Genomic DNA, 21,969 nt, shown 5'->3' with positions numbered 1-21,969 from the left:
ACTAAATTAACGTATCTTTAATAGAAAACCATCTTTAGATAGATTTTTTTTTTACTCTGAAAGCATTTTATTAAAATAAATTTGGTTTAAAAAATCAGATTTAAATTTAAAAAATCAGATTTAAATTTAAAAAATCAGATTTAAATTTAAAAAATCAAATTAAATAAAAAAGAATCCATTTTTTAAAAATCATAAATTTTTATCCACCCTGGTCCGCGTTGCCTCCAGTTTAAACAGACACACACACACACACACGTTTTTTTGAAGGGGGTTTCAAAAGTGGATACGAAGCCCCCAGCCCTGGTTTCTTCGGCCTGCCGAAGAAGCCGACGCTCTCCAAGGCAGCCCCCGCTTCGGGCTGGTCCCCGTTGGGGCATCTCAGAGGCCGGGTTTTTACTTGTAACAGCTCCCCTTACTCTCCTAGCTCCAGCCTCCGACGACGAAGGCAGCACGGCTGCGACGGACGGCTCCACGCTCCGTACCTCCCCGGCCGACCACGGGGGCAGCGTGGGCTCCGAGAGCGGAGGCAGCGCGGTGGACTCCGTGGCAGGCGAACACAGCGGTAATGGGCCCTCTCGGTTCCTCCCCCCCTTCTTCCCTTTGTGGGGTTTGCCTCCTCTGTTCAGCCGGTGCTCACCTTCCCAGCTCTCCCTTGCAGTGTCCGGCCGAAGCAGCGCCTACGGAGACACAGCGGCCGAGGGCCACCCGGCGGGGCCCGGGAGTATCAGCTCCAGCACAGGGGCCATCAGCACCGCCACGGGGCAGCCGGAGGGCGAAGGCTCGGAAGGAGAGGGTGAGGCTGAAGGGGACGTCCACGCCAGCAACAGGCAAGAGGGCTCGTTTTTTTTCCCCCCCTGCTGGGGGACGGGGTGGGGGGCTGCAGGGCCACCTTTGCAGGGCACCCCCGACCTGTGAGTCAGAACTGCCATGGGGGAGGCGGGGAAAGGGGGGGAGGAGGAGGGAAAAAGCTGGCTCAGGAATTGGGGCGTGGGAAAGGACCTGCGTCATGTGGCTCCTGGCTGTTCTGTCGGAGGCCGTCGGGGGAGAGTGAGCAGTGGGGGACAGTTAACTGTTGGGGTGGTTGGACCCCTCCCTTCCTCTTCCTCAGGGTGCACCGTGGATGTCGCTTAGGGCTAAACATGGGAGCACAATTCATGCTGATCAGTTGCCAGAGTGTGGTTTTACAGCCAGCCCTCACAAGCCTTCCTCCTCCATCTCTCTCTCTCTCTCTCTCTCTCTCTCTCTCTCTCTCTCTCTTTCCCTCTCTCACTTATCTCTCTTTCTTCTCTCTCTCTCTTCTCTTTCCCCCCTCTCTCTCCTTCTCTTTCTCTCTCTTCTTTGCTCTCTCTCATCTCTCTCTCTCTCCCCTCTCTCTCTTTCCCTCTCTCACTTATCTCTCTTTCTTCTCTCTCTTTCTTTCTCTTTCTCTCTCTTCTTTGCTCTCTCCTATCTCTCTCTCTCTTCTCTGCCCTCTCTCTCTTTCTTCTCTCTCCCCCTCTCTTTCCCTCTCGTTCTCTCTCTCTCTTCTCTGCCCCACCCCCTCTCTCATGTCTCTCTCTTTCTCATATCTATCTCTCTCTTTTCCAGGTTGCACATGGTCAGGCTGATGCTGCTGGAACGGCTGCTGCAGACTCTTCCCCAGCTGAGGAACGTCGGCGGAGTCCGGGCCATCCCGTACATGCAGGTGGGTCTGAGTGAATCTTCTCCCTGCCATCCTTGTAATGCATGGCATGGGGTGGCCAGGGGTGTTTTCCCCCCAGCTGTGGTTCTCTTCTCTGGTACTCAAACGCCAGGTCTCTCCTAATGGTGCCCAGTATCCTAAGCACAGCAATAGAAATAGCACTTAGACTTATAGACCACTTCACAGCGCTTGACAGCCCTCTCTAACCAGTTGACAGAGTCAACCTATTGTCCCCCAACAATCAGGGTCCTCACTTTAGCGACCTTGGAAGGACGGAAGGCTGAGTCAACCTTGAGCCGGTCAGGATCGAACTGCTGGCAAGTGGGCAGAGTCAGCCTGCAATACTGTATTCTAACCATTGGGAAGGAAGGAAAATAGCAATAGCACTTAGACTTATAGACCACTTCACGATACTTTTACAGCCCTCTTCAAGTGGTTTACAGAGTCCCCAACAATCTGGGTCCCCATTTGACCCACCTCGGAAGGACAGAAGGCTGAGCCAACCTTGAGCCTGGTGGGATTTGAATTGCCACTTGCAGGCAGCCGGCAGGCAGCAGAAGTAGCCCCTGCAGTACCGCCCTCTCACCACTGCGCCACCGAGGCTCAATTCACAGGTTGAGAATATGGAAGGTCCCTCGGTATCGCGCCTCTCGCCGATCCTGCTTTTGGGGCTGAACACTAGAGTATATTTTTAGTGTTTTTAGTGTTATTTGGAAGGCTGGGCAGGTGGGAGAGACTGGGGGATTCGACGGCTCCCTGGCCGTCGTCTCTGGCTTCGTCCCTCAGTGCGCCTTTGTCCCCAGGTGATCCTGATGCTGACCACAGACCTGGATGGCGATGAAGAAAAAGACAAAGGGGCCCTGGACAACCTTCTTGCCCAGCTGATTGCTGAGCTCTGCATGGAGAAGAAGGTAACACACACACACACACACACACACACAAACACACACTTTCTGTATGCCAACCTCCACTCCTCCCCCCGATGAGACGTGAACGTAGTTGGAAAATGTGGATGCGAAGCAACGGCTTCTCCTTGAAACTCTTAAGCTCTCGGTCAGAATAGAGCTGGAAGGGACCTTGGAGGTCTTCTAGTCCAGCCCCCTGCTTGAGGAAGAAAACCTGTACCATTTCAGACCAGTGGCTGTCCAGTCTCTTCTCCAGTGATGAAGCATCCGCCACAATGTCCGAAGGCAACTTTTTTGTTCCACTGGTTCATTGTCCTCCCTGTTCGGACGTTTCTCCTTCATTCCAGGTTGCTTGTCTCCTTGGTTAGTTTCCATCCTAAGTCAAACTTGTGATTCAGGATGGGAACCAATCAAGGGGGGGAGAAGCAATAACCCTTAGGGGGCGTCATCCTAAGTCAAACCTGTGGGGGAAACGCCACTTTGCAGGCCAGGCGGGGAAGCCCTTTGACTTGCTGGCCACTAGAGGGCAGCAGCAGCTAGAGAGAGAGAGAGAGAGAGAGAGAGAGAGAGAGAGAGAGAGAGAGAGAGAGAGAGAGGGAGAGAGAGAGAGAGAGAGAGAGAGAGCCGGCCAGCTGGTGAGCTTCGTCAGGTTCATTGCCTTTGGCCTCATGGATGGGTTGGCTATTTATTTAACCGTATATATTTAATTTGTTTACTGCCCGCCTGGTCACGAAATGAGTCAGATCTGTAGGCCGTAGTGCCAGCTTTGAAAAAACAACACAAAAGTATTTTGCAATCAAGGGGTATCCGAGATCGGTCTGCACCTGTGCACCCATCATAATTCTCGGGGGGAATCGGGCGTAACAGGTGTTTTTTTTTCTCCTCCGCTTTGTGTCTGGCAAGGGTTCAGACTACAGGTAGTCCTCGAGTTATGACCCCCCAAGGGAGCCCAGCGCTTCTGTTGCTAGGTGAAGCAAACGCTGGGTTAAGTGAGTTTGCCCCCATTGTACGGCTTTTCCCGTCGCAGTTGTGTTAAGCGAATCGTTGTGTTGTATTACGTTAGTGGTACACAGTTGTTAAGTGAATCTGGCTTCCCCCATCGACTTCGCTTGTCAGGAACCGGAGGGTTGGACTAGATCAGTGGTCGCCAACCAGTGAGGCCGGGGACCACTGGTGGTCCGTGAGAAAATTTGGGTGGTCCGCAGGGAAATGTTACCCCCAAAGCAATTAATCCAGGCTGCATGGGAACACAAGGCTGCGCCGCCCACATGGTCCGTGGGAACACAAGGCTTGTGTCGCTTGCATTGTGAACAACACAAGGTAGTGAGGGGAGGGGGAAAAGGGCGGAGGAGGAGAACTTGCCCCACACACCCCACTTGCCTGGCCTGGCCACCGGGCTGCTTCTTTCCGCTTCTTTCTTCTTCTGCTTTTGGCTGCATGCAGGAAAGCAGCCAAAGTCTTTCTTTCTCTCCCCAAACTCTGCCAGAAATGAGTCTTTGAGGCCCTGCAAGGCCTCCTGCTCCAAGAGGCTGCGCCAGCAAAGACTCATTTCTGGCAGAGTTTGAGGAGAAAAAAAGCTTCTGCTGCTCTGCTGCTTTCCTTGCATGAAGCCAAAAGTCTCTCTCTCTCTCCCGGAGAATGGAGCTGGAGACGGTATCCTGCGATCCCAAATAAAGAATGATTGATCGGTAGGAAAATGAGGTGGAGAATTTTCCTGCAGACTTTTTGGGGGATTTTCCCAGGTGGGTCTCTGGTCTGCGGGATTTAAAATTATGAGTTTGGTGGTCCCTGAGGTCCAAAAGGTTGGCGACCCCCGGACTAGATGACCTCCAAGGTCCCTTCCAACTCTGTTAATCTGAGGTGACGAAAGATGATAACGTGACCCTTGAGTATTGACAACCGTTGTAAACATGAAGCAATGGCCAAGCATCCGAATTTTGATTGTATGGACACGGGGGTGCGGGGTGGGGAGATGCTTCTTTAGTGGCGTGTGAAAGTGGGAAAAACAGTCACAACTGAATTGTTTTTCCCCAGTGCAAATTGTCACTTTGGACGGTGCACTAAATGCGCTGTTGTAAGTCGAGGATTACCTGTCGATGGGCAACCACAAATCCTTTCCCTTAGCCCTTTCCTCACTCTTTCCTTTCTCCCTCGCAGGACGTGTCCAAGAAGAACGAACGCTCTCCCCACAACGAAGTCCACCTGGTAATCATGAGGCTCTTGAGCGTCTTCATGTCCCGGACCAAATCCGGTTCGAAATCATCCATTTGTGAGGTATGTGAGGAGCGGGGCCTGGTAAAGTGGGGCATGCCCCACAAGCGTGTCCGGGCAGGCTGCATGTCAGGCAGAAAGGAAAGGGCTGTTTTCTTCCCCCTTCCCAATTCACCCTTTTGCCACCCGTTCTGACCAGCTCCCCAAACACCACAAACCCTCTGACGTGAACTCAAAAGTTTCCTTTAATTAGGAGCGTCGGCAGCCCCGGCAAACAGTTTCTCTCTCACCGCAGGCTAACAAGTCCGTCTGTCGGGGAGATGAATAGTTGTCTAGCACAATCTATTCACCTCCTCCCCCTGCCTTTTATCCCCAGAGCTAGGATGGGGCTTCTATAGCAATGTTGGCTCTTCCGTCCCAAGGACCGGCCCATAGATTTCCACTGCTCTCCTCTCCTCTGCCTTCTGCGCTTCCGCAGTCAGGCACTGGACCCAGCTGTTCCTCTTCTTCCTCATCAGCCTCCTCCGGTCCTGGGGCTGTTGACATCTCAGGCTCCGTCTCTGCCTCCCTCTCTCTCTCTCTCCCTCCCTCCCTCCCTCCCTCCCTCCCTCCCTCTCTCTCTCTCTCTCTCTCTCTCTTCTCTCTCTTTGCCAGCTCCATTCCCCTCTTCCCCCTCCGAGCTCTTAGGTTGCCTTGACGCTGACCCTGACTCCCACGCTTCCTCCTCCTCCTCTGATGTGGCTGCCGGAGGGGCCAGCGGCCGACAGGCGACAACACCACCTTTCCCGATTACAAAACCCTTCGGGCTCCGGGTTTGGGACCCGGGTGACCGAGCGAGCCTTTGCCCAACCAAACCCTCCGTGGTTAAAAAAAAAAAAACGAGAGAAAAAAAACAACAACCCCCATGGGTGGGAGGAAGGGAGGGAGGATTTGCAAATGGGATTGTCGGGTAGGCCGAGATGTCCGCGCTATCTGCCATGTTCCGAAACCCGCTAAGAGGATTCCGTTGCTAAACGGTGCCGCGCTAAGGCGGCATTTCAAGAGCGGAAGCCCGGCAAAGGCGCATGTCGCGGAAAGCATATTAATAACAAAAGCGCAGAGGTTAAAAATGGAACTTGGGGAGGCATTGAATTTTAATGAGCTTACGGGCTGTGGGCTTTGTTTGGATTTAGGAAGAGGGCTTTCTCTAATGGTTTTATTTACACTTGGGGCTCGCCAGCCTCTCTGGCCCCCCCTTTTCCTCCCAAGTGCAGGAGAGGATTGGGGGGGGGGGCTTTTCAAAACCTGTCCAAGTGCAGATGACCAATTGGGGGGGGGGCGAGAGAGCCGGGGAGGCTCCTGGCCTCTCTTCAAAAGCGCCGCATCCTCCCTTCCATCACCCCCAACTGGCTGAATTCCAGGGGAACGGAGAGGAGAGGACTCTCCGAGTCCTCGTTTGAAGGAGAGGCAAATGAAAAAGGGGGTGGGAGCCCCTCTCTCCTCCTCCTCCTCCTCCTCCTCCTTAATCCTCTGCTTGGTGCCCACCGGCATGTGTGTCGAGGGGAGATTAGACTCCAGAGCTGATTGCCATTTTGCTTCTCTCTCCCTCCCTCCCTTCTTGCCTCTTTTAAACTAAGCCTCCTTCCGAAGAAGAAGCGTAGAGGTGATCCTAGCGCGGCTCTCTTCAAAGAATATCAAAGGCTACAAAGTGCCCAGTCCCAGCAGAAGCGCGGTGACCTTCCCCCCTTGCCCCCGAGGGCCGTTCTGTGGCTCCTCTTGAGGCCACCTGGAGTCTGCTGGATTGGGCGCAAAGCTCACCCCCTCCCCAATCCTTCATTCTCCCTCCTGCTTGCTTGGCTTCGGGGGGCTGCAAGCCACGGAAACCCCGAAGTGGTTTGGATAAGTGTTCTTGCATCACCTGGCCGTGCCAGGCTGATGGAAAGCATCCCTGCCCTTACTCTGCAGAAGGTCCTGGGTTCAACGTTACCGATAGCATTAGCATAGCAATAGCATTTAGACTTATAAATTGCTTCCCGGTGCTTCCTGGCCCCCTCTAAGTGGTTTTGCAGAGTCAGCCTCTTTTCCCCAACAATCTGGGTCCTCATTTTACCCACCTGTGAAGGATGGAAGGACGAGTCAACCTTGAGCCAGTCAGGATCAAACTGCTGGGAGTGGGCAGAGTCAGGCTGCAATGTTGCATTCTAACCATTGGGAAGGGAAGGGAAGGGAAGGGAAGGAAGGAAGGAAGGGAGGAAGGAAGGAAGGAAGGAAGGAAGGAAGGAAGGAAGGAAGGAAGGAAGGAAGGAAGGAAGATAGCAATAGCACTTAGACTTACACACCACTTCACAGTGCTTTCCAGCCCTCTCTAAGTGGTTGACAGAGTCAGCCTTTTGCCCCCAACAATCTTGGTCCTCATGTTACCCACCTCGGAAGGACGGAAGGCTGAATCAACCTTGAGCCAGTCAGACAGGATTGAACTATGGCTGTGGGCAGAATTAACCTGCAATGCTGCATTCTAAACACTGGGAAGGAAGGAGGGAGCGAGGGAAGGTAGGTAGGAAGGAAGGAAGGAAGGAAGGAAGGAAATAGCACTTAGACTTATATACCGCTTCACAGTGCTTTATAGTCCTCTCTACAGAGTCAGCCTCTTGCCCCCAACAATCTGGCTCCTCATTTTACCCACCTGTGAAGGATGGAAGGCTGAGTCAACCTTGAGCCTGGTGGGATTTGAATTGCCAAATTGCAGGCAGCCTGCAGTACTGGGCCACCGAGACTCGACCATTGGGAAACCCTGGGCTTCTGTTGGTATTCTTGCATGTGCTAATCTGCCTCCCCCCCCCCATCCGCCCAGTCCCTTTCACTCTGAGGGAGATGGCATTGGCGCCAGCGTGGATGCCCCCTCGGCCTCCTTGGCTCAGACTTCCACTGGCACGGCTGAGGCTTGGGCAGAGAAGGAGCTTTTCCCTGCCCAGCTGTCGGAAGCCCTGGAGAAGGAAGGAGATGGAAGCCCTGGAGGCTGGATCCTGCCTGCCTTGTCTTTAGTCTTTAGTGGATGAAATCAGGATTTTTTTTAAAAAAAGACATTATTATTATTATTATTATTATTATTATTATTATTATTATTATTATTATTATTATTATTATTATTATTATTATTATTATTATTATTTTTTAATCTTTTGGGGGTAGGTGTAGAGATGGGACGGCCTGGGGGAAAAAATGGAAAAAATTGGAGAAAAAAACTGGGGTTGTTTTCCCCAATTTTTCAGGGTTTTTCCCCCAGGCTTTGTGTGTGTGTGTAATAATGATATTTCACAGCAGTGAGGTTTTTTTTTTTTTAAAAAAAAGCATCAAATGATGATTCTAAAGAGCAGGCGAGAAAGAGAGGCTGGCCATTGAATTCATCGCCCCAGCCCCTCTTGGACTTGAGCTCAGGAGCCCAGAGGGCTCAACCTCCATCTCTCTCGTATCAGCATCTCGCCCCCACAAAAGCTCAGAACAGTTGAACTGGAGACTTGGGCTCCTGGGTGCTGAGCCTCTGATTTCAGTTTCAAGCGGCTGGGCCATTTGGTCGGCTGAGGGAAGAGCGACGGGGTCCCTCTAGCAGTGGGACCCTATGTGATGACCCAGAGTGGGATACCAAAACAGCAAAGTCACAAAAAAAGGTGGAAGTCCCTTTTAATTCCTTCAACTTGGTCTCCAAAGTCCCAATTATCACTGACTGGAGAAAAAAAACTCCCCCACAAACAGTTGCGAAAAGGAAGAAAATCCGTTCAAACTCAAAATACATATAAATTATAAATAGGAAAAAAAACAACACAAACCACACTGAAGCAATTAACGAGACAAGGCAGGATAAGGGCTTGAAGACGTCCACAGATATCGAAATGCACACACTGGGAAGGAGGCCAGAACTCAGATAAGAACTGACAAGACTAGAATTATTTCACGCTTTGCTTCCGGCACTGGGCCGTGCGCAGTTTGTCCTTCTAAACAGTCCTCACAGCTGCAGCCCATGAAGGGGATCAGGGCCCCTTCCTCCCCCGTAGACTACGCCACTCACGTTTCTCCCTTATCCACTCCTCCCTGTGTGCCCTAGGATGAAGAGGGGGTGGGCCTGGGTCTTCTTCTGAATGCCGAACTGGGCCAAACCGGTTGAACGCCACCACTTGGGTCCCTCCATGCTCTCTGTGTCTCCCGCAGTCGTCCTCCCTGATTTCGAGTGCCACCGCGGCCGCTTTGCTGAGCTCCGGAGCAGTGGACTATTGCCTTCACGTCCTGAAGTCCCTGCTGGACTACTGGAAGAGCCAGCAGAATGACGAGGAGCCCGTGCCCACCAGCCAGCTCCTGAAGCCCCACACCACCTCCTCTCCGCCGGACATGAGCCCGTTCTTTCTGCGGCAGTACGTCAAGGTGAGATTTGCGGTGGCCGAAGGCATTGACGTCTTTTCAGACGGGTGGACTACAACTCCCAGAAACCCCCTGGCCAGCATTCAACACTGGACTAATTCATTCATGGGGAGGGGTGTGTGTGGAGGGGCTAACGTTCCCTTTCCAGGATGTGATAATAATAAAAAAAAACAACTCTTAAAGGAGTGGCCAGAATTTCAGATTTTGAAGAATTAGGAACATGGTCGCCATAGCAATGGACTTCTATACCGCTTCGCAGGGCTTTACAGCCCTCTGAGGATCAGCTCTCTCAGGATGAAGCAGCCGGCTGTGTGCAGAGTTAGGCTGCCATTTTGTATTCTAACCTTTGGGAAGGAAGGAAGGAAGGAAGGAAGGAAGGAAAGGAAGGAAGGAAGGAAGGAAGGAAGGAAGGAAGGGGAAGGAAGGAAGGAAGGAAGGAAGGAAGGAAGGAAAGGAAGGAAGGAAGGAAGGAAGGAAGAAGGAAGATAGCAATAGCACTGTGACTTACATACCACTTCATAGTGCTTTCCAGCTCTCTCTAGGCGGTTGACAGAGTCAGCCTCTTGCCCCCAACAACCAGGGTCCTCACTTTACTTACCTCGGAAGGCTGAGTCAACCTTGAGCCAGTCAGGATCGAACTGCTGGCTGTGGGCAGAATTAGCCTGCAATAGTGCATTCTATCCGGAAGGAGGGAAGGGTAAGGGAAGGAGGTAAGGAAGGAAGGTAGCAATAGCCCTTAAGACTTATATACCACTTCACGGTGCTTTCACAGCCCTCTCTAAACAGTTTACAGAGTCAGCCTTTTGCCCCCAACAATCTGGGTCCTCATTTGACCCACCTCGGAAGGGATGGAAGGCTGAGTTCAACCGGTCAGGATCGAACTGCTGGCTGTGGGAATGCCGAGTTCTGTATACCAGTGATCCCCAACCTTTTTTACGCCGCGGCCCGGTACCGGCATTAGCTGGGCGCCGCCATCTTTTTTTGATGAAAAAGTGCTTCCGGTGAGCTTTCTACCCGGAAAAGCTCACCGGAAGCACTTTTTCATCAAAAAAAGATGGCGGCACCCAGCAAGCCAGTGGCCCGGTAGGACTTGTTCCACGGACTGGTACCGGTCCGCGGACCGGTGGTTGGGGACCCCTGCTGTACCACATTCTATCCTGTGCTTTGTTTACTTCTTCAGTCTCAAATTCGATTGTTTTGATTCTGTTGAAACAGCAAAAAGTTTGGTGTAGGCTGATGATCGGGGTTTAAAGAAGGCAGATAGTTAAATGGTGTCGTTCTTAGAACAATATCGCCCAGGGGAACCTCGGAATCATGGGGTTAGTTGTGGAAGCTGAATTAAGGACGGAGGGTCTCCAGGAACCTGGCTGGAGAAAAACATTGGATTATCCCAGCTGCGAAAATTAAAATTAAGATCCTCTTTATTGTCATTCTTTACCCTGATCACACTGGCCCGCGTTAAAAATGGAATTCTGCTGCCTGCTTTCAAAGTATAGGTAGTCCTCGACTTACAGCAGTTCATTTAGTGACCATTCAAAGCTACCACGGCCCTGGAGAAAAATGACTTAGGACCATTTTTCACCGTCACGGCCTTTCCCGCATCCTCGGGATCATGTGATCAGAATTCAGGTGTTTGGCAAACTGGTTCATGTTTATGATGGCCGCGGGATCCCAGGGCCACGAGAACCCCTTTTGTGACCCTCTGACAAAGTCAGGGGAGAAGCCAGATTCACTTAACGACCGAGTTACTAATCTATCAACAGGAGTGCTCCACTTGACAACTGAGGCAAGAAAGGCTATGAAATGCCATGCAATGCATGCACGACACCCCCCCCCCCCATGATTCCCCCGCCCCCCCTGCACATGCGTACGCATCTCCCGCATGCGCCCTGCTCCCCGCGCATGCACAGCAGATACCTGAAAATCAGCTGGCTGGCATGCGCAGTGGAACTGAGCTGGGGTGATGGCGCGTGTGCCTGCAGAGACGGCTCTGGGTGCCCCTTCCGGCATGTGTACCATAGGTTCGCCATCACAGGAATAGAGAACAGAATAGACTAGAACAGAAAATAGAATTCAGAAGAGAAGAGAGAAGAGAAGAGAAGAGAAGAGAAGAGAAGAGAAGAGAGAATACGATAGAATGCAGAATAGAATAAAATAGAATATAGGAATGGAATGGAATGGAATGGAATGGAATGGAATGGAATGGAATAGAATAGAATAGAATAGAATAGAATAGAATAGAATAGAATAGAATAGAATAGAATAGAATAGAATAGAATAGAATAGAATAGAATAGAAATATTGGAATGAAATAGAGTGGAATGGAGTGGAATGGAGTGGAGTGGAGTGGAATGAAGAATAGAATAGAATAGTAGAATAGAATAGAATAGAATAGAATAGAATAGAATAGAATAGAATAGAATAGAAATATTGGAATGAAATAGAGTGGAGTGGAGTGGAGTGGAATGAAGAATAGAATAGAATAGAATAGAATAGAATAGAATAGAATAGAAATATTGGAATGAAATAGACTGGAGTGGAGTGGAGTGGAATGAAGAATAGAATAGAATAGAATAGAATAGAATAGAAATATTGGAATGAAATAGAGTGGAGTGGAGTGGAGTGGAATGAAGAATAGAATAGAATAGAATAGAATAGAATAGAATAGAATAGAATAGAATAGAATAGAAATATTGGAATGAAATAGAGTGGAGTGGAGTGGAATGAAGAATAGAATAGAATAGAATAGAATAGAATAGAATAGAATAGAAATATTGGAATGAAATAGACTGGAGTGGAGTGGAGTGGAATGAAGAATAGAATAGAATAGAATAGAATAGAAATATTGGAATGAAATAGAGTGGAGTGGGTGGAGTGGAATGAAGAATAGAATAGAATAGAATAGAATAGAAATATTGGAATGAAATAGAGTGGAGTGGAGTGGAGTGGAATGAAGAATAGAATAGAATAGAATAGAATAGAATAGAATAGAATAGAAATATTGGAATGAAATAGAGTGGAGTGGAGTGGAGTGGAATGAAGAATAGAATAGAATAGAATAGAATAGAATAGAATAGAATAGAAATATTGGAATGAAATAGAGTGGAGTGGAGTGGAATGAAGAATAGAATAGAATAGAATAGAATAGAATAGAATAGAAATATTGGAATGAAATAGAGTGGAGTGGAGTGGAGTGGAATGAAGAATAGAATAGAATAGAATAGAATAGAATAGAATAGAATAGAATAGAATAGAATAGAATAGAAATATTGGAATGAAATAGAGTGGAGTGGAGTGGAGTGGAATGAAGAATAGAATAGAATAGAATAGAATAGAAATATTGGAATGAAATAGAGTGGAGTGGAGTGGAATGAAGAATAGAATAGAATAGTAGAATAGAATAGAATAGAATAGAATAGAATAGAATAGAATAGAAATATTGGAATGAAATAGACTGGAGTGGAGTGGAATGGAAGGAAGAATAGAATAGAATAGAATAGAATAGAATAGAAATATTGGAATGAAATAGACTGGAGTGGAGTGGAATGAATAGAATAGAATAGAATAGAATAGAATAGAAATATTGGAATGAAATAGAGTGGAGTGGAGTGGAATGAAGAATAGAATAGAATAGAATAGAATAGAATAGAATAGAATAGAAATATTGGAATGAAATAGACTGGAGTGGAGTGGAGTGGAATGAAGAATAGAATAGAATAGAATAGAATAGAAATATTGGAATGAAATAGAGTGGAGTGGAGTGGAGTGGAATGAAGAATAGAATAGAATAGAATAGAATAGAATAGAATAGAATAGAAATATTGGAATGAAATAGACTGGAGTGGAGTGGAGTGGAATGAAGAATAGAATAGAATAGAATAGAATAGAAATATTGGAATGAAATAGAGTGGAGTGGAGTGGAATGAAGAATAGAATAGAATAGAATAGAATAGAATAGAATAGAATAGAATAGAATAGAATAGAATAGAATAGAATAGAATAGAAATATTGGAATGAAATAGAGTGGAGTGGAATGAAGAATAGAATAGAATAGAATAGAATAGAATAGAAATATTGGAATGAAATAGAGTGGAGTGGAGTGGAGTGGAATGAAGAATAGAATAGAATAGAATAGAATAGAATAGAATAGAATAGAATAGAAATATTGGAATGAAATAGAGTGGAGTGGAGTGGAATGAAGAATAGAATAGAATAGTAGAATAGAATAGAATAGAATAGAATAGAATAGAATAGAATAGAATAGAATAGAATAGAATAGAAATATTGGAATGAAATAGACTGGAGTGGAGTGGAATGGAAGGAAGAATAGAATAGAATAGAATAGAATAGAATAGAAATATTGGAATGAAATAGACTGGAGTGGAGTGGAATGAATAGAATAGAATAGAATAGAATAGAATAGAATAGAATAGAAATATTGGAATGAAATAGAATGGAGTGGAATGGAATGGAATGAAGAATAGAATGGAACAGAACAGAACAGAACAGAATAGAATAACAGAGTTGGAAGGGACCTTGGTGGTCTTCTAGTCGAACCTCGGCTCCGGTAGGAAACCCTATACCATCTCAGGCAAATGGTTATCCAATCTCTTCTTTAAAATGTCCAGTATTTCTTTACCTATGCTATCACTACACATCGTTATATGTACCTACGTATACACAGACACATACTAATCCCTCCACTTGGAATCCATTGTGGAAAGAGGAAGCTTGAGGGAGTTCACAAGGGCGATGCTATACGGAACAAAGCTGTGGCCGATTCTGGATGTTCTCCTTCGGATACCATGAAGCCCCCGCCCTCCCAGAAGGCAACAAGGAAAAGAGGTCGCGCAGAGGATGTTGTAGCGTCCCAGGCAATCCTGCGGGACCCTTCCTCGCGGCATCCTTTCCCCTCGGTGTGGGGCAGAGTCTCACAAAGCAAGCTTTTAACATGCCCCCCCCCCCCCGCCCCCCGAAGCAGACCTTGTCCTACTTTAACCACTACGAAGCCCGTTTTTATTCCTGGCATCTGGCGGTGTGTTTTTTTCTTCTCTCCCCCCTCCACCCCTGCACTCAGGGTTCACAATGAAATAAGCCCAGAATTAAGTGTTCGAGTGCTGTTTCCTGGAAGAATAGAGCTGCTCAAATTCTTATGGCCTGCAGTGACGGTTGCAATTTTTAATCCCTTTTATTCCTTTCTTTCAAAGGAGCTTGCTGCGTTCACATTTCTCCTGTTTCCCTCTCTTCCTCCCCCCTCTCTTCCCAGCTGTAGGAAGAGAGCGGTATTAAAGATCGGTGAGGATGTGGCGTAGCTTATATTCCTCTCTTTTTTTCTTTTTTCTTTTTTCTTTTAACCTGGGGCAACATCCCAGCTTGTTACTCCATTTTTTTTTTATTGGGTTTCCTGTCATTTAACATTCATCTCCACAGCAGAAAGTAAAAAGAGCACGAGCTCAGCCAAGGAAGAAGGAAGGACAAAAAAGAAAATTAAAAAAGAACCACGCTACTTCAAAAGTCTCCCCTTGGGTTCTTTTTGTGTTTTCTGCGGCTGCTGATAGCTAACAGTGTGCCAAAGCTATGGCGGTTGCCCCCACAAACATGAATTTAAAAGCTTCTTTTCAAAGGAAATAAATACACAAAAATGTCCTAATAAAGATGATTTTTCTCTCCATCCTCTTAAGTCAGGGTGTCCAACTTTGATGACTTTAAGACTAGTGGACTAGTGGCCACCTATGCTGTCTGGGGAATTCTGGGGATTTGAAGTCCACAAGTCTTAAAATCACCAAAGTTGGTCACCCCTGTTCTGATTTTTAGCTCATATTTGGTTGGCTGTGTAGTTTGGGTCTGGAGCCCAGTTGGCATTCTTCAGGAGCAATCAGCAGGATTTGTAGCTGGCATAATAGACTGTCCAAAACCACGTTTAAATCTAGGTTTATAAACATCTAAGAATTCTTTATTGGCCAAGTCTGATTGGACACACAAGGAATTTGTCTTCGGTGTGTAAGCTCTCAGTGTACATAAAAATACATTCATCAAGACTCATAAGTTACAATACTTGGTGATAGTCATAGGATACTAAAGAAGCAATCAAATCATACTAGGAAACTAAATAAAACAATATCGTAAAGATACAAGCAACGAGGTTATAGTCATAAGTAGAAAAGGAGATAGGTAATAGGAAGGATCAGAAGAAAAATAGTAATACAGTCTTAGTAAATAGCTTGACAGTGTTGTGGGAATTATCCTTTCCCCCCCCGCCCAAAATATGACCTACCCTTAAACTAAGTCCTAGCTTGATCATGTGCGCCCAATATAAGCCCTACTTCCAAATAAGCCCTAACTGAGATCCCTCCCACTCCAGAATACACAGGTAAAAATTAAGCTAGGGTAGGGATGTGGAGGGTGGAGCTGCCCTACTGCTTACCTTTGGAAAGTTGTAGCCAGGCCTCGCACACCATGACACCTGCCTTGCTGGCCCATTTCTTTTGCAGCCGGTAAGGCTGTCCAGGCTTTCCTGAAGGCCTCTGTCGCTGATAAGAAAGCTCTGGATCGATCCTGAGCTCTTATCCACTGCAGAGGCCTTCAGGATAGCCTTGCCGGCTGCAGAAGAAGAAGGTCCTGAAGGCCTCTGACAGCGAAAAGGAGGCTGGTGGCAATGCATGCAAGTGAAGTTAGTCAGTGGAGGACTTCCCCTGAAAATAAGACCTGGTGCCTTTTTTTGGTGGCAAAAAAAATATAAGACAGGGTCTTATTTTCGGGAAAACACGGTAGTTGTTTAACTGAGTGACGGCATGTGGGGAAAAACTGTCCTTGTGTGTCTAGTTGTTCTGGTTTGCAATCTAAATTTATAAGCCTCTATCCTCCTGCTGCTCTTCTGGTTATGAGCTCTTTGGGGAGCAGGGAATTGTAGCTTTGAAGGACCAAAGAGTCTGGAAGAACCCGGGGAAAATTTCCAGGGGTGGTTAAGCTCCCTCTTCTTGTTGCCCCCCCAGGGTCACGCGGCCGACGTCTTCGAGGCCTACACTCAACTTCTGACAGAGATGGTCCTGCGGCTGCCCTATCAGATCAAGAAGATCGCTGACACCAACTCCCGCATCCCGCCCCCTGTCTTCGATCATTCGTGGTTCTACTTCTTGTCTGAGGTTCGTCGTCCATATTGAGCCACTCGTGGGCTCCAGAGGCTGTTAAATGGCAGCTGCCTTGGCTCCTTCCTGGAAAGCCCTCTCGGCGGAGTCTGGTGCAGGTTTGATGCTCTGGCTCTCCTGCCCTAAAAGCCACTTTATTACTCTGCTTTAAGGGGGGAGTTTCCAGGCTTAAGATGGGACGTACCATCTGGGTGGGTGGCGGGTGAGGAACTCATTCACCTAAAGTCCAGGGAAGTAAAAGCCTCCCTCTTTCTCTCACATCTCCATAAAGGCGGCTCTATGACAACTTGCCACAGACAACTCACAACAGCCAAAGGAGGGACAAAATGAAATGTGAAGGACAAAAAGGGAAATGTTTTTAAAGTTATTTCAAATAATTGAATTGTTGAATTGTCCCGCAGTGAGTTGTCCCATAATGAGTGGCCCATGGCGAGTTTGCCACGGTGAGTTGACCATGGTGAATTAGCTGTGGCTAGTTGGCCATGGCAAGTTGTCCCATAGGTAGAGTTGGCCAACTCACCAACTCCTGGTGAGTTGGCCATGGCAAGTTGGCCATAGTAGAGTTGGCCATGGTGAGTTGGCCATAGTAGAGTTGGCCATAGTAGAATTGGCTGTGATGAGTTGGCCATAGTAGAATTGGCTGTGATGAGTTGGCCATAGTAGAGTTGGCCATAGTAGAGTTGGCCATGGTGAGTTGGCCATAGTAGAGTTGGCCATAGTAGAATTGGCTGTGATGAGTTGGCCATGGTGAGTTGGCCATAGTAGAGTTGGCCATGGTGAGTTGGCTGCCGCGAGCTGTCCCATTCCGCCATAAAGGCCCCTTTCCCCAGAAAGCAGACTTTTGGAAAGCTCTCCCGCCATCTCTCCTTCCTTCCAGTACCTGATGATCCAGCAGACCCCCTACGTGCGGCGTCAGGTGCGCAAGCTGCTCCTCTTCATCTGCGGCTCCAAGGAGAAGTACCGCCAGCTGCGGGACCTGCACACCCTCGATTCCCACGTCCGGGGGATCAAGAAGCTGCTGGAGGAGCAAGGCATTTTCCTGAGGGCCAGCGTGGTCACTGCCAGCTCCGGCTCCGCCCTGCAGTACGACACCCTCATCAGTTTGGTAAGCGGGGAAACTGTTGCGCAGTTGTGTGTTTGTGTGCGTGCCTTCGGAGTTTGGCCGAAGCATCCCGAGGAGGAAATCTGCCACCCTCAGCCCATCCTCTCTTTTGTGAATAAACCTCTGGGTTTCTTATAGGCCTTTGGCCCCCCCCCCAAATCTCCCCTTGCTTGCAGATTCCCTCCCCCTCCTCCTGCCATCTGCAGCGCGAGATGTTTAAGAGGGGGGCCAGCCTTTCCCAGGACAGCCCAGTTCTTGAGCTTGACCCGTGAAGAGGAAAGGGATATTTTTAACTTCTCCAGAGGGGCCTGGGGGGATTTTGTGGGCTGAGGAGAAGTTTGAGCTTCAGTAAAGGTGCAACCAGGAGCTCAAAACCTCAAGATGGAGAAAACCGTGGCTCCCCAGAGTTCTGAACTCGTGTACGGCAGGAGTTGTAAGTCGGCAACATCTGGACGTGGCATAAAATTACACAGTGAAGCCCAGTTTTCATACCAGCATTGAAGATCCCTGGGTGCCCTTTGTCGAAATAAACACCTGGCCTTTGCAGATGTTCTCTCAAAAACCTGTTCCCCCTTCCTCCTCTCCTCCTCCTCCTCTCCTCCTCCATCCTTCCTCCTCTACTCCCTCCCTCCTCCCCTCCCTCTCCCCCTCCTCCCCCTCTTCTCCTCCCTCCCTCTCCCCTCCCCCTCTCTTCATCCCCTCCTTCCTCCTCCTCCTTTCCTCCTACTCCATCCTTCCTCCCCTACTCACTACCTCCTCCCCTCCCTCTCCCCCTCCTTCTCTCCTCCTTCCCTCCCCTCCCCTCCTCCTCCTCCTCCTCCTCCTCTCCTCCTCCTCCTCTCCTCCATCCTTCCTCCGCTACTCCCTCCCTCTCCCCTCCTCCCCCTCTTCTCCTCCTTCCCTCTCCCTTCCCTCCCCTTTCTTCATCCCCTCCTTCTTCCTCCTCCTTTCCTCCTCCTCCTCCATCCTTCCTCCCCTACTCACTACCTCCTCCCCTCCCTCTCCCCTCCTTCTCTCCTCCTTCCCTCCCCTCCTCCCCTCCTCTCCTCCTCCTCCATCCATCTTTCTCCTTCCCTCTCCCCTCCCCTCTCCTCCTTTCCTCCACCCCTCCTCCGTCCCTCCTCCTCCGTCCCTCCTCTCCCCCTTCTGCCCCTTCCAGATGGAGCACCTGAAGGCCTGCGCCGAAATTGCCACGCAGCGCACGGTCAACTGGCAGAAATTCTGCATCAAAGACGACTGTAAGTCCCTTGGGGGGGGGGGGCTTGCAAGGAATCGTGGCCCCTCCTCCAGAGGCCCAATGGGATCCCCGTGCTCTTCTTTTGGCTTTTGGGAGTGGGGGCCGATGGGAAGGGCCAAAGATTCCTAGTTCCTGGGCCGTTGCACCCTCAACTGGTAGAACCTTCAAAAGCCTGAAGCTGCCTCCCTTGCCTGCCTCTGCTTGGCCATAACATCTGGCAGAAATCACGTTTACAGGGTGCTTTTTTTCATGAACGTGGAAGAAAAACCAGCCTTCCCCTTTTCTTCCTCCTCCTCCTCCTCCTCCTCCTCTTCTTCTCCCTTTCAGCTGTCCTCTATTTCCTGCTGCAAGTCAGCTTCCTGGTCGACGAAGGTGTCTCGCCCGTCCTCCTGCAGCTGCTCTCCTGCGCCCTCTGCGGCAGCAAGGTCCTCTCTGGGTCGGCTTCGGCCGGCTCCTCAGGCACAACGGTCCCCGGAGGGTCCAGCTCAGGCCAGCCGTCCGGCCAGAGCAAATCCTCCACCAAGAAGAGCAAGAAGGAAGACAAGGAGAAGGAGCGAGAGGGTGAGAGGCTGTTGAGGCCTTTGGGCTGCGGGTGGGCAGGGGACCCGCGGCCCTCCGAAGGTGGCCGGCAGCCGGCAGCGCCATGGCCTGAGCCCTCTTGAATTCTCTCCCAGGGGACGGCTCCTCGGGCAGCCAGGAAGACCAGCTCTGCACCGCCCTGGTGAACCAGCTGAACAAATTCGCCGACAAGGAGACGCTGATTCAGTTCCTGCGCTGCTTCCTGCTGGAGTCCAACTCGTCGTCCGTGCGTTGGCAGGCCCACTGCCTGACTCTGCACATCTACCGGTGAGTAGGACAGCCCTGAGCTAAGCTGAGCTCCACCCGTCTAGGTCCCCGGAGCCGCCTTCCTTCCCCCTGGGCTGAGAAGAGGAAAGCACCCCGAAAGGGACCGTTTGCTTTAAAAAATGCCGTAGAACATGGAGATCGAAGGACAAAGAAGGAGAATCCGATAAAGCGTGTGTGTGTGTGTGTGTCTAAGCTTGGCCATTTTAAGGCTTGTGGACTTCAACTCCCAGAATTCCCTAGCCAGCTTGGCCGCTTTTAATACTTGTAGACTTCCATTCCCAGAATTCCCCAGAAACTTGGCCGCTTTAAGACGTGTGGACTTCCATTCCCAGAATTCCCCAGAAACTTGGCCGCTTTAAGACTTGTGGACTTTCATTCCCAGAATTCCCTAGCCAGCTTGGATGCTTTTGAGACTTGTGGCTTCAACTCCCAGAATTCCCTAGCCAGCTTGGCCGCTTTTAATACTTGTGGACTTCCATTCCCAGAATTCCCCAGAAACTTGGCCGCTTTAAGACGTGTGGACTTCCATTCCCAGAATTCCCTAGCCAGCTTGGCCGCTTTTAATACTTGTGGACTTCCATTCCCAGAATCCCCCAGAAACTGGGCCACTTTAAGACGTGTGGACTTCAACTCCCAGAATTCCCCAGCCAGTTTTGGGAATTCTGGGAATGGAAGTCCATAGGTCTTAAAAGTGGCCAAGCTTCGCCCCCTGTGCAGTAAAGTCTAGCCAGACCTTCAGAGAGCAGCCACCGACTGTAGAAATGTCCCTTTAGGAACTCCAACAAGTCCCAGCAAGAGCTGCTGCTGGACCTGATGTGGTCCATCTGGCCAGAGCTGCCGGCCTACGGGCGGAAGGCTGCCCAGTTTGTGGATCTCCTGGGCTACTTCTCCCTGAAAACCCAGCAGACGGAGAAAAAGGTAAGAGCTTGGAATGGCCTCTTCTGCCGTTCCCTCCTTATTCCCAGCACTGCCACTGTTTCTGCTGGTGGAGGCTGGGAAACTCCTGTGCCCATTCCAAGTGCTGAAAACAACTTGGGAGGTTTGCCCCAAGACCCATCTTAAGGGGAGGGGGGCATTTCTGTGTGATTCAACAGCCACCCTTGTAAGGTAGGCTAGGTCAAAAGAGCCAAGAGTCAGCTGGTGTAGTCAGAGCTCGGGTGTCCATCTTGCTTGCCCTGTTTGTACGGGAGGGTAACTCACCTTCCCAGGTGTTAAAACCTGAGAAGAAATGCTCCCCCCCCCCTTTTTTTTTTTTAATTTTACTTGGAACCTCGACTTCTCCGGGGATGTAAGAAGCCACCTCGAGCCATTTAAGGACCATTGTCTGTAGCTCACCTGAGAGTTTGCTTTATGGAACCTCCTCTGGTGTCCCGGGCTGGATTCTCCTCTGATTTTTTGTGTTGGGGGACTCTTGTTTCAGTTCAAGGAATACTCCCAGAAGGCAGTGGAGATTCTCCGGATGCAGAACCACATCCTCACCAATCACCCCAACTCCAACATCTACAAGTGAGGGTTGCTTGGCACGATTCAGAGCCCGGGGGTGGGTGGGTGGGGGGCGAGCTGGAAGGGGACAGGTGGGGGCGGGGGGGGGATGAGGGTGCTTCTTGTTGGGAGGTGAGAGGGGGAGCACTTGGCTGGCTGCCCAAATTAACTTCGCAGTGCCTGGACATTCATAATCTTTTAACAACCCCATAATCCCTCACGGGGTGGAATCTTGGGGAGCTGAATGGAGCTGAGTGTTTACTGGCCGGATACCTTTCCTGTTGTCAGTGCGGAGTTTTGTTCAGCAGTTATATTCTCACTGTGCCCAGGATTGAACTCATAGCCTCCCGATTGTGAGCTCCACCTCTAGGCCATTGCACCGTTCAGTGTGCTGTGCCCAGAAATGGTTCCAGATTCATTCCAAGCAGCCCTTTTTTTAGCGTGTGACCCACGTGAGACATCGTGGGTTGCCTTACTTAACTATATTTCACGCATGGCGAGGAAATGAAATTCAGGGTTGTTGTTTTTTTGCGCTGGTCCTGCTTGGGAATTAGAAGGGAAAAGCGGGCAGCCAGCTGGGACTTTGACCCGAACAGACTAAATCAGCTGTCTTCCTCTTCCTCTTCATCCCAGCACACTCTCTGGCCTGGTGGAGTTTGATGGCTACTATTTAGAGAGCGACCCCTGCCTCGTTTGCAACAACCCCGAAGTGCCTTTCTGCGTAAGTAAGATCCCTCCCCTCTCCCTGTGCTTTCCAGCCCTGCCCGGCCTCTTGGGGTCAACTCGTAAAGCATTCCCGGCTTGCTTTTTTGAGTTGCCATAAGAAGGAGCGGAGGGGGATCTGACGGAGCAGTTCAGTTGCTATGAGCAGAAGCACATTCCGCGCATAGCTTTCTCCAGATTGTGTCCCGGGTTACCAGAGACAAACGGGGAGACAGCCGGGGAAAGTGCTCTTATTGGAGAATGTGATT

The 21,969-nt window shown here is 49.5% G+C and overlaps 1 protein-coding gene across 1 annotated transcript in view; it reads left to right on the top strand.

Annotated features, from left to right (window-relative positions):
- UBR4 (ubiquitin protein ligase E3 component n-recognin 4) overlaps positions 1 to 21,969 on the top strand; it is a 134,285-nt gene that overhangs the window by 71,626 nt on the left and 40,690 nt on the right. The window contains 14 exon segments of the mRNA XM_087944825.1: positions 425 to 562; positions 659 to 827; positions 1,588 to 1,684; positions 2,485 to 2,592; positions 4,744 to 4,860; positions 8,980 to 9,189; positions 16,179 to 16,328; positions 17,209 to 17,436; positions 18,593 to 18,671; positions 18,998 to 19,231; positions 19,345 to 19,516; positions 20,290 to 20,434; positions 20,937 to 21,022; positions 21,632 to 21,719. Coding sequence (XP_087800951.1) covers positions 425 to 562; positions 659 to 827; positions 1,588 to 1,684; positions 2,485 to 2,592; positions 4,744 to 4,860; positions 8,980 to 9,189; positions 16,179 to 16,328; positions 17,209 to 17,436; positions 18,593 to 18,671; positions 18,998 to 19,231; positions 19,345 to 19,516; positions 20,290 to 20,434; positions 20,937 to 21,022; positions 21,632 to 21,719 — 2,021 coding nt within the window.

The sequence above is a fragment of the Notechis scutatus genome, chromosome 16 (assembly GCF_049901735.1).
Source record: "Notechis scutatus isolate UNSWTSFEM ecotype Mainland chromosome 16, rNotScu1.2, whole genome shotgun sequence".
Classification (NCBI taxonomy): Eukaryota; Metazoa; Chordata; class Lepidosauria; order Squamata; family Elapidae; genus Notechis; species Notechis scutatus.
The sequence above is the reverse complement of the archived record's forward strand: the minus strand, read 5'-3'. Positions and strand labels throughout refer to the sequence as shown.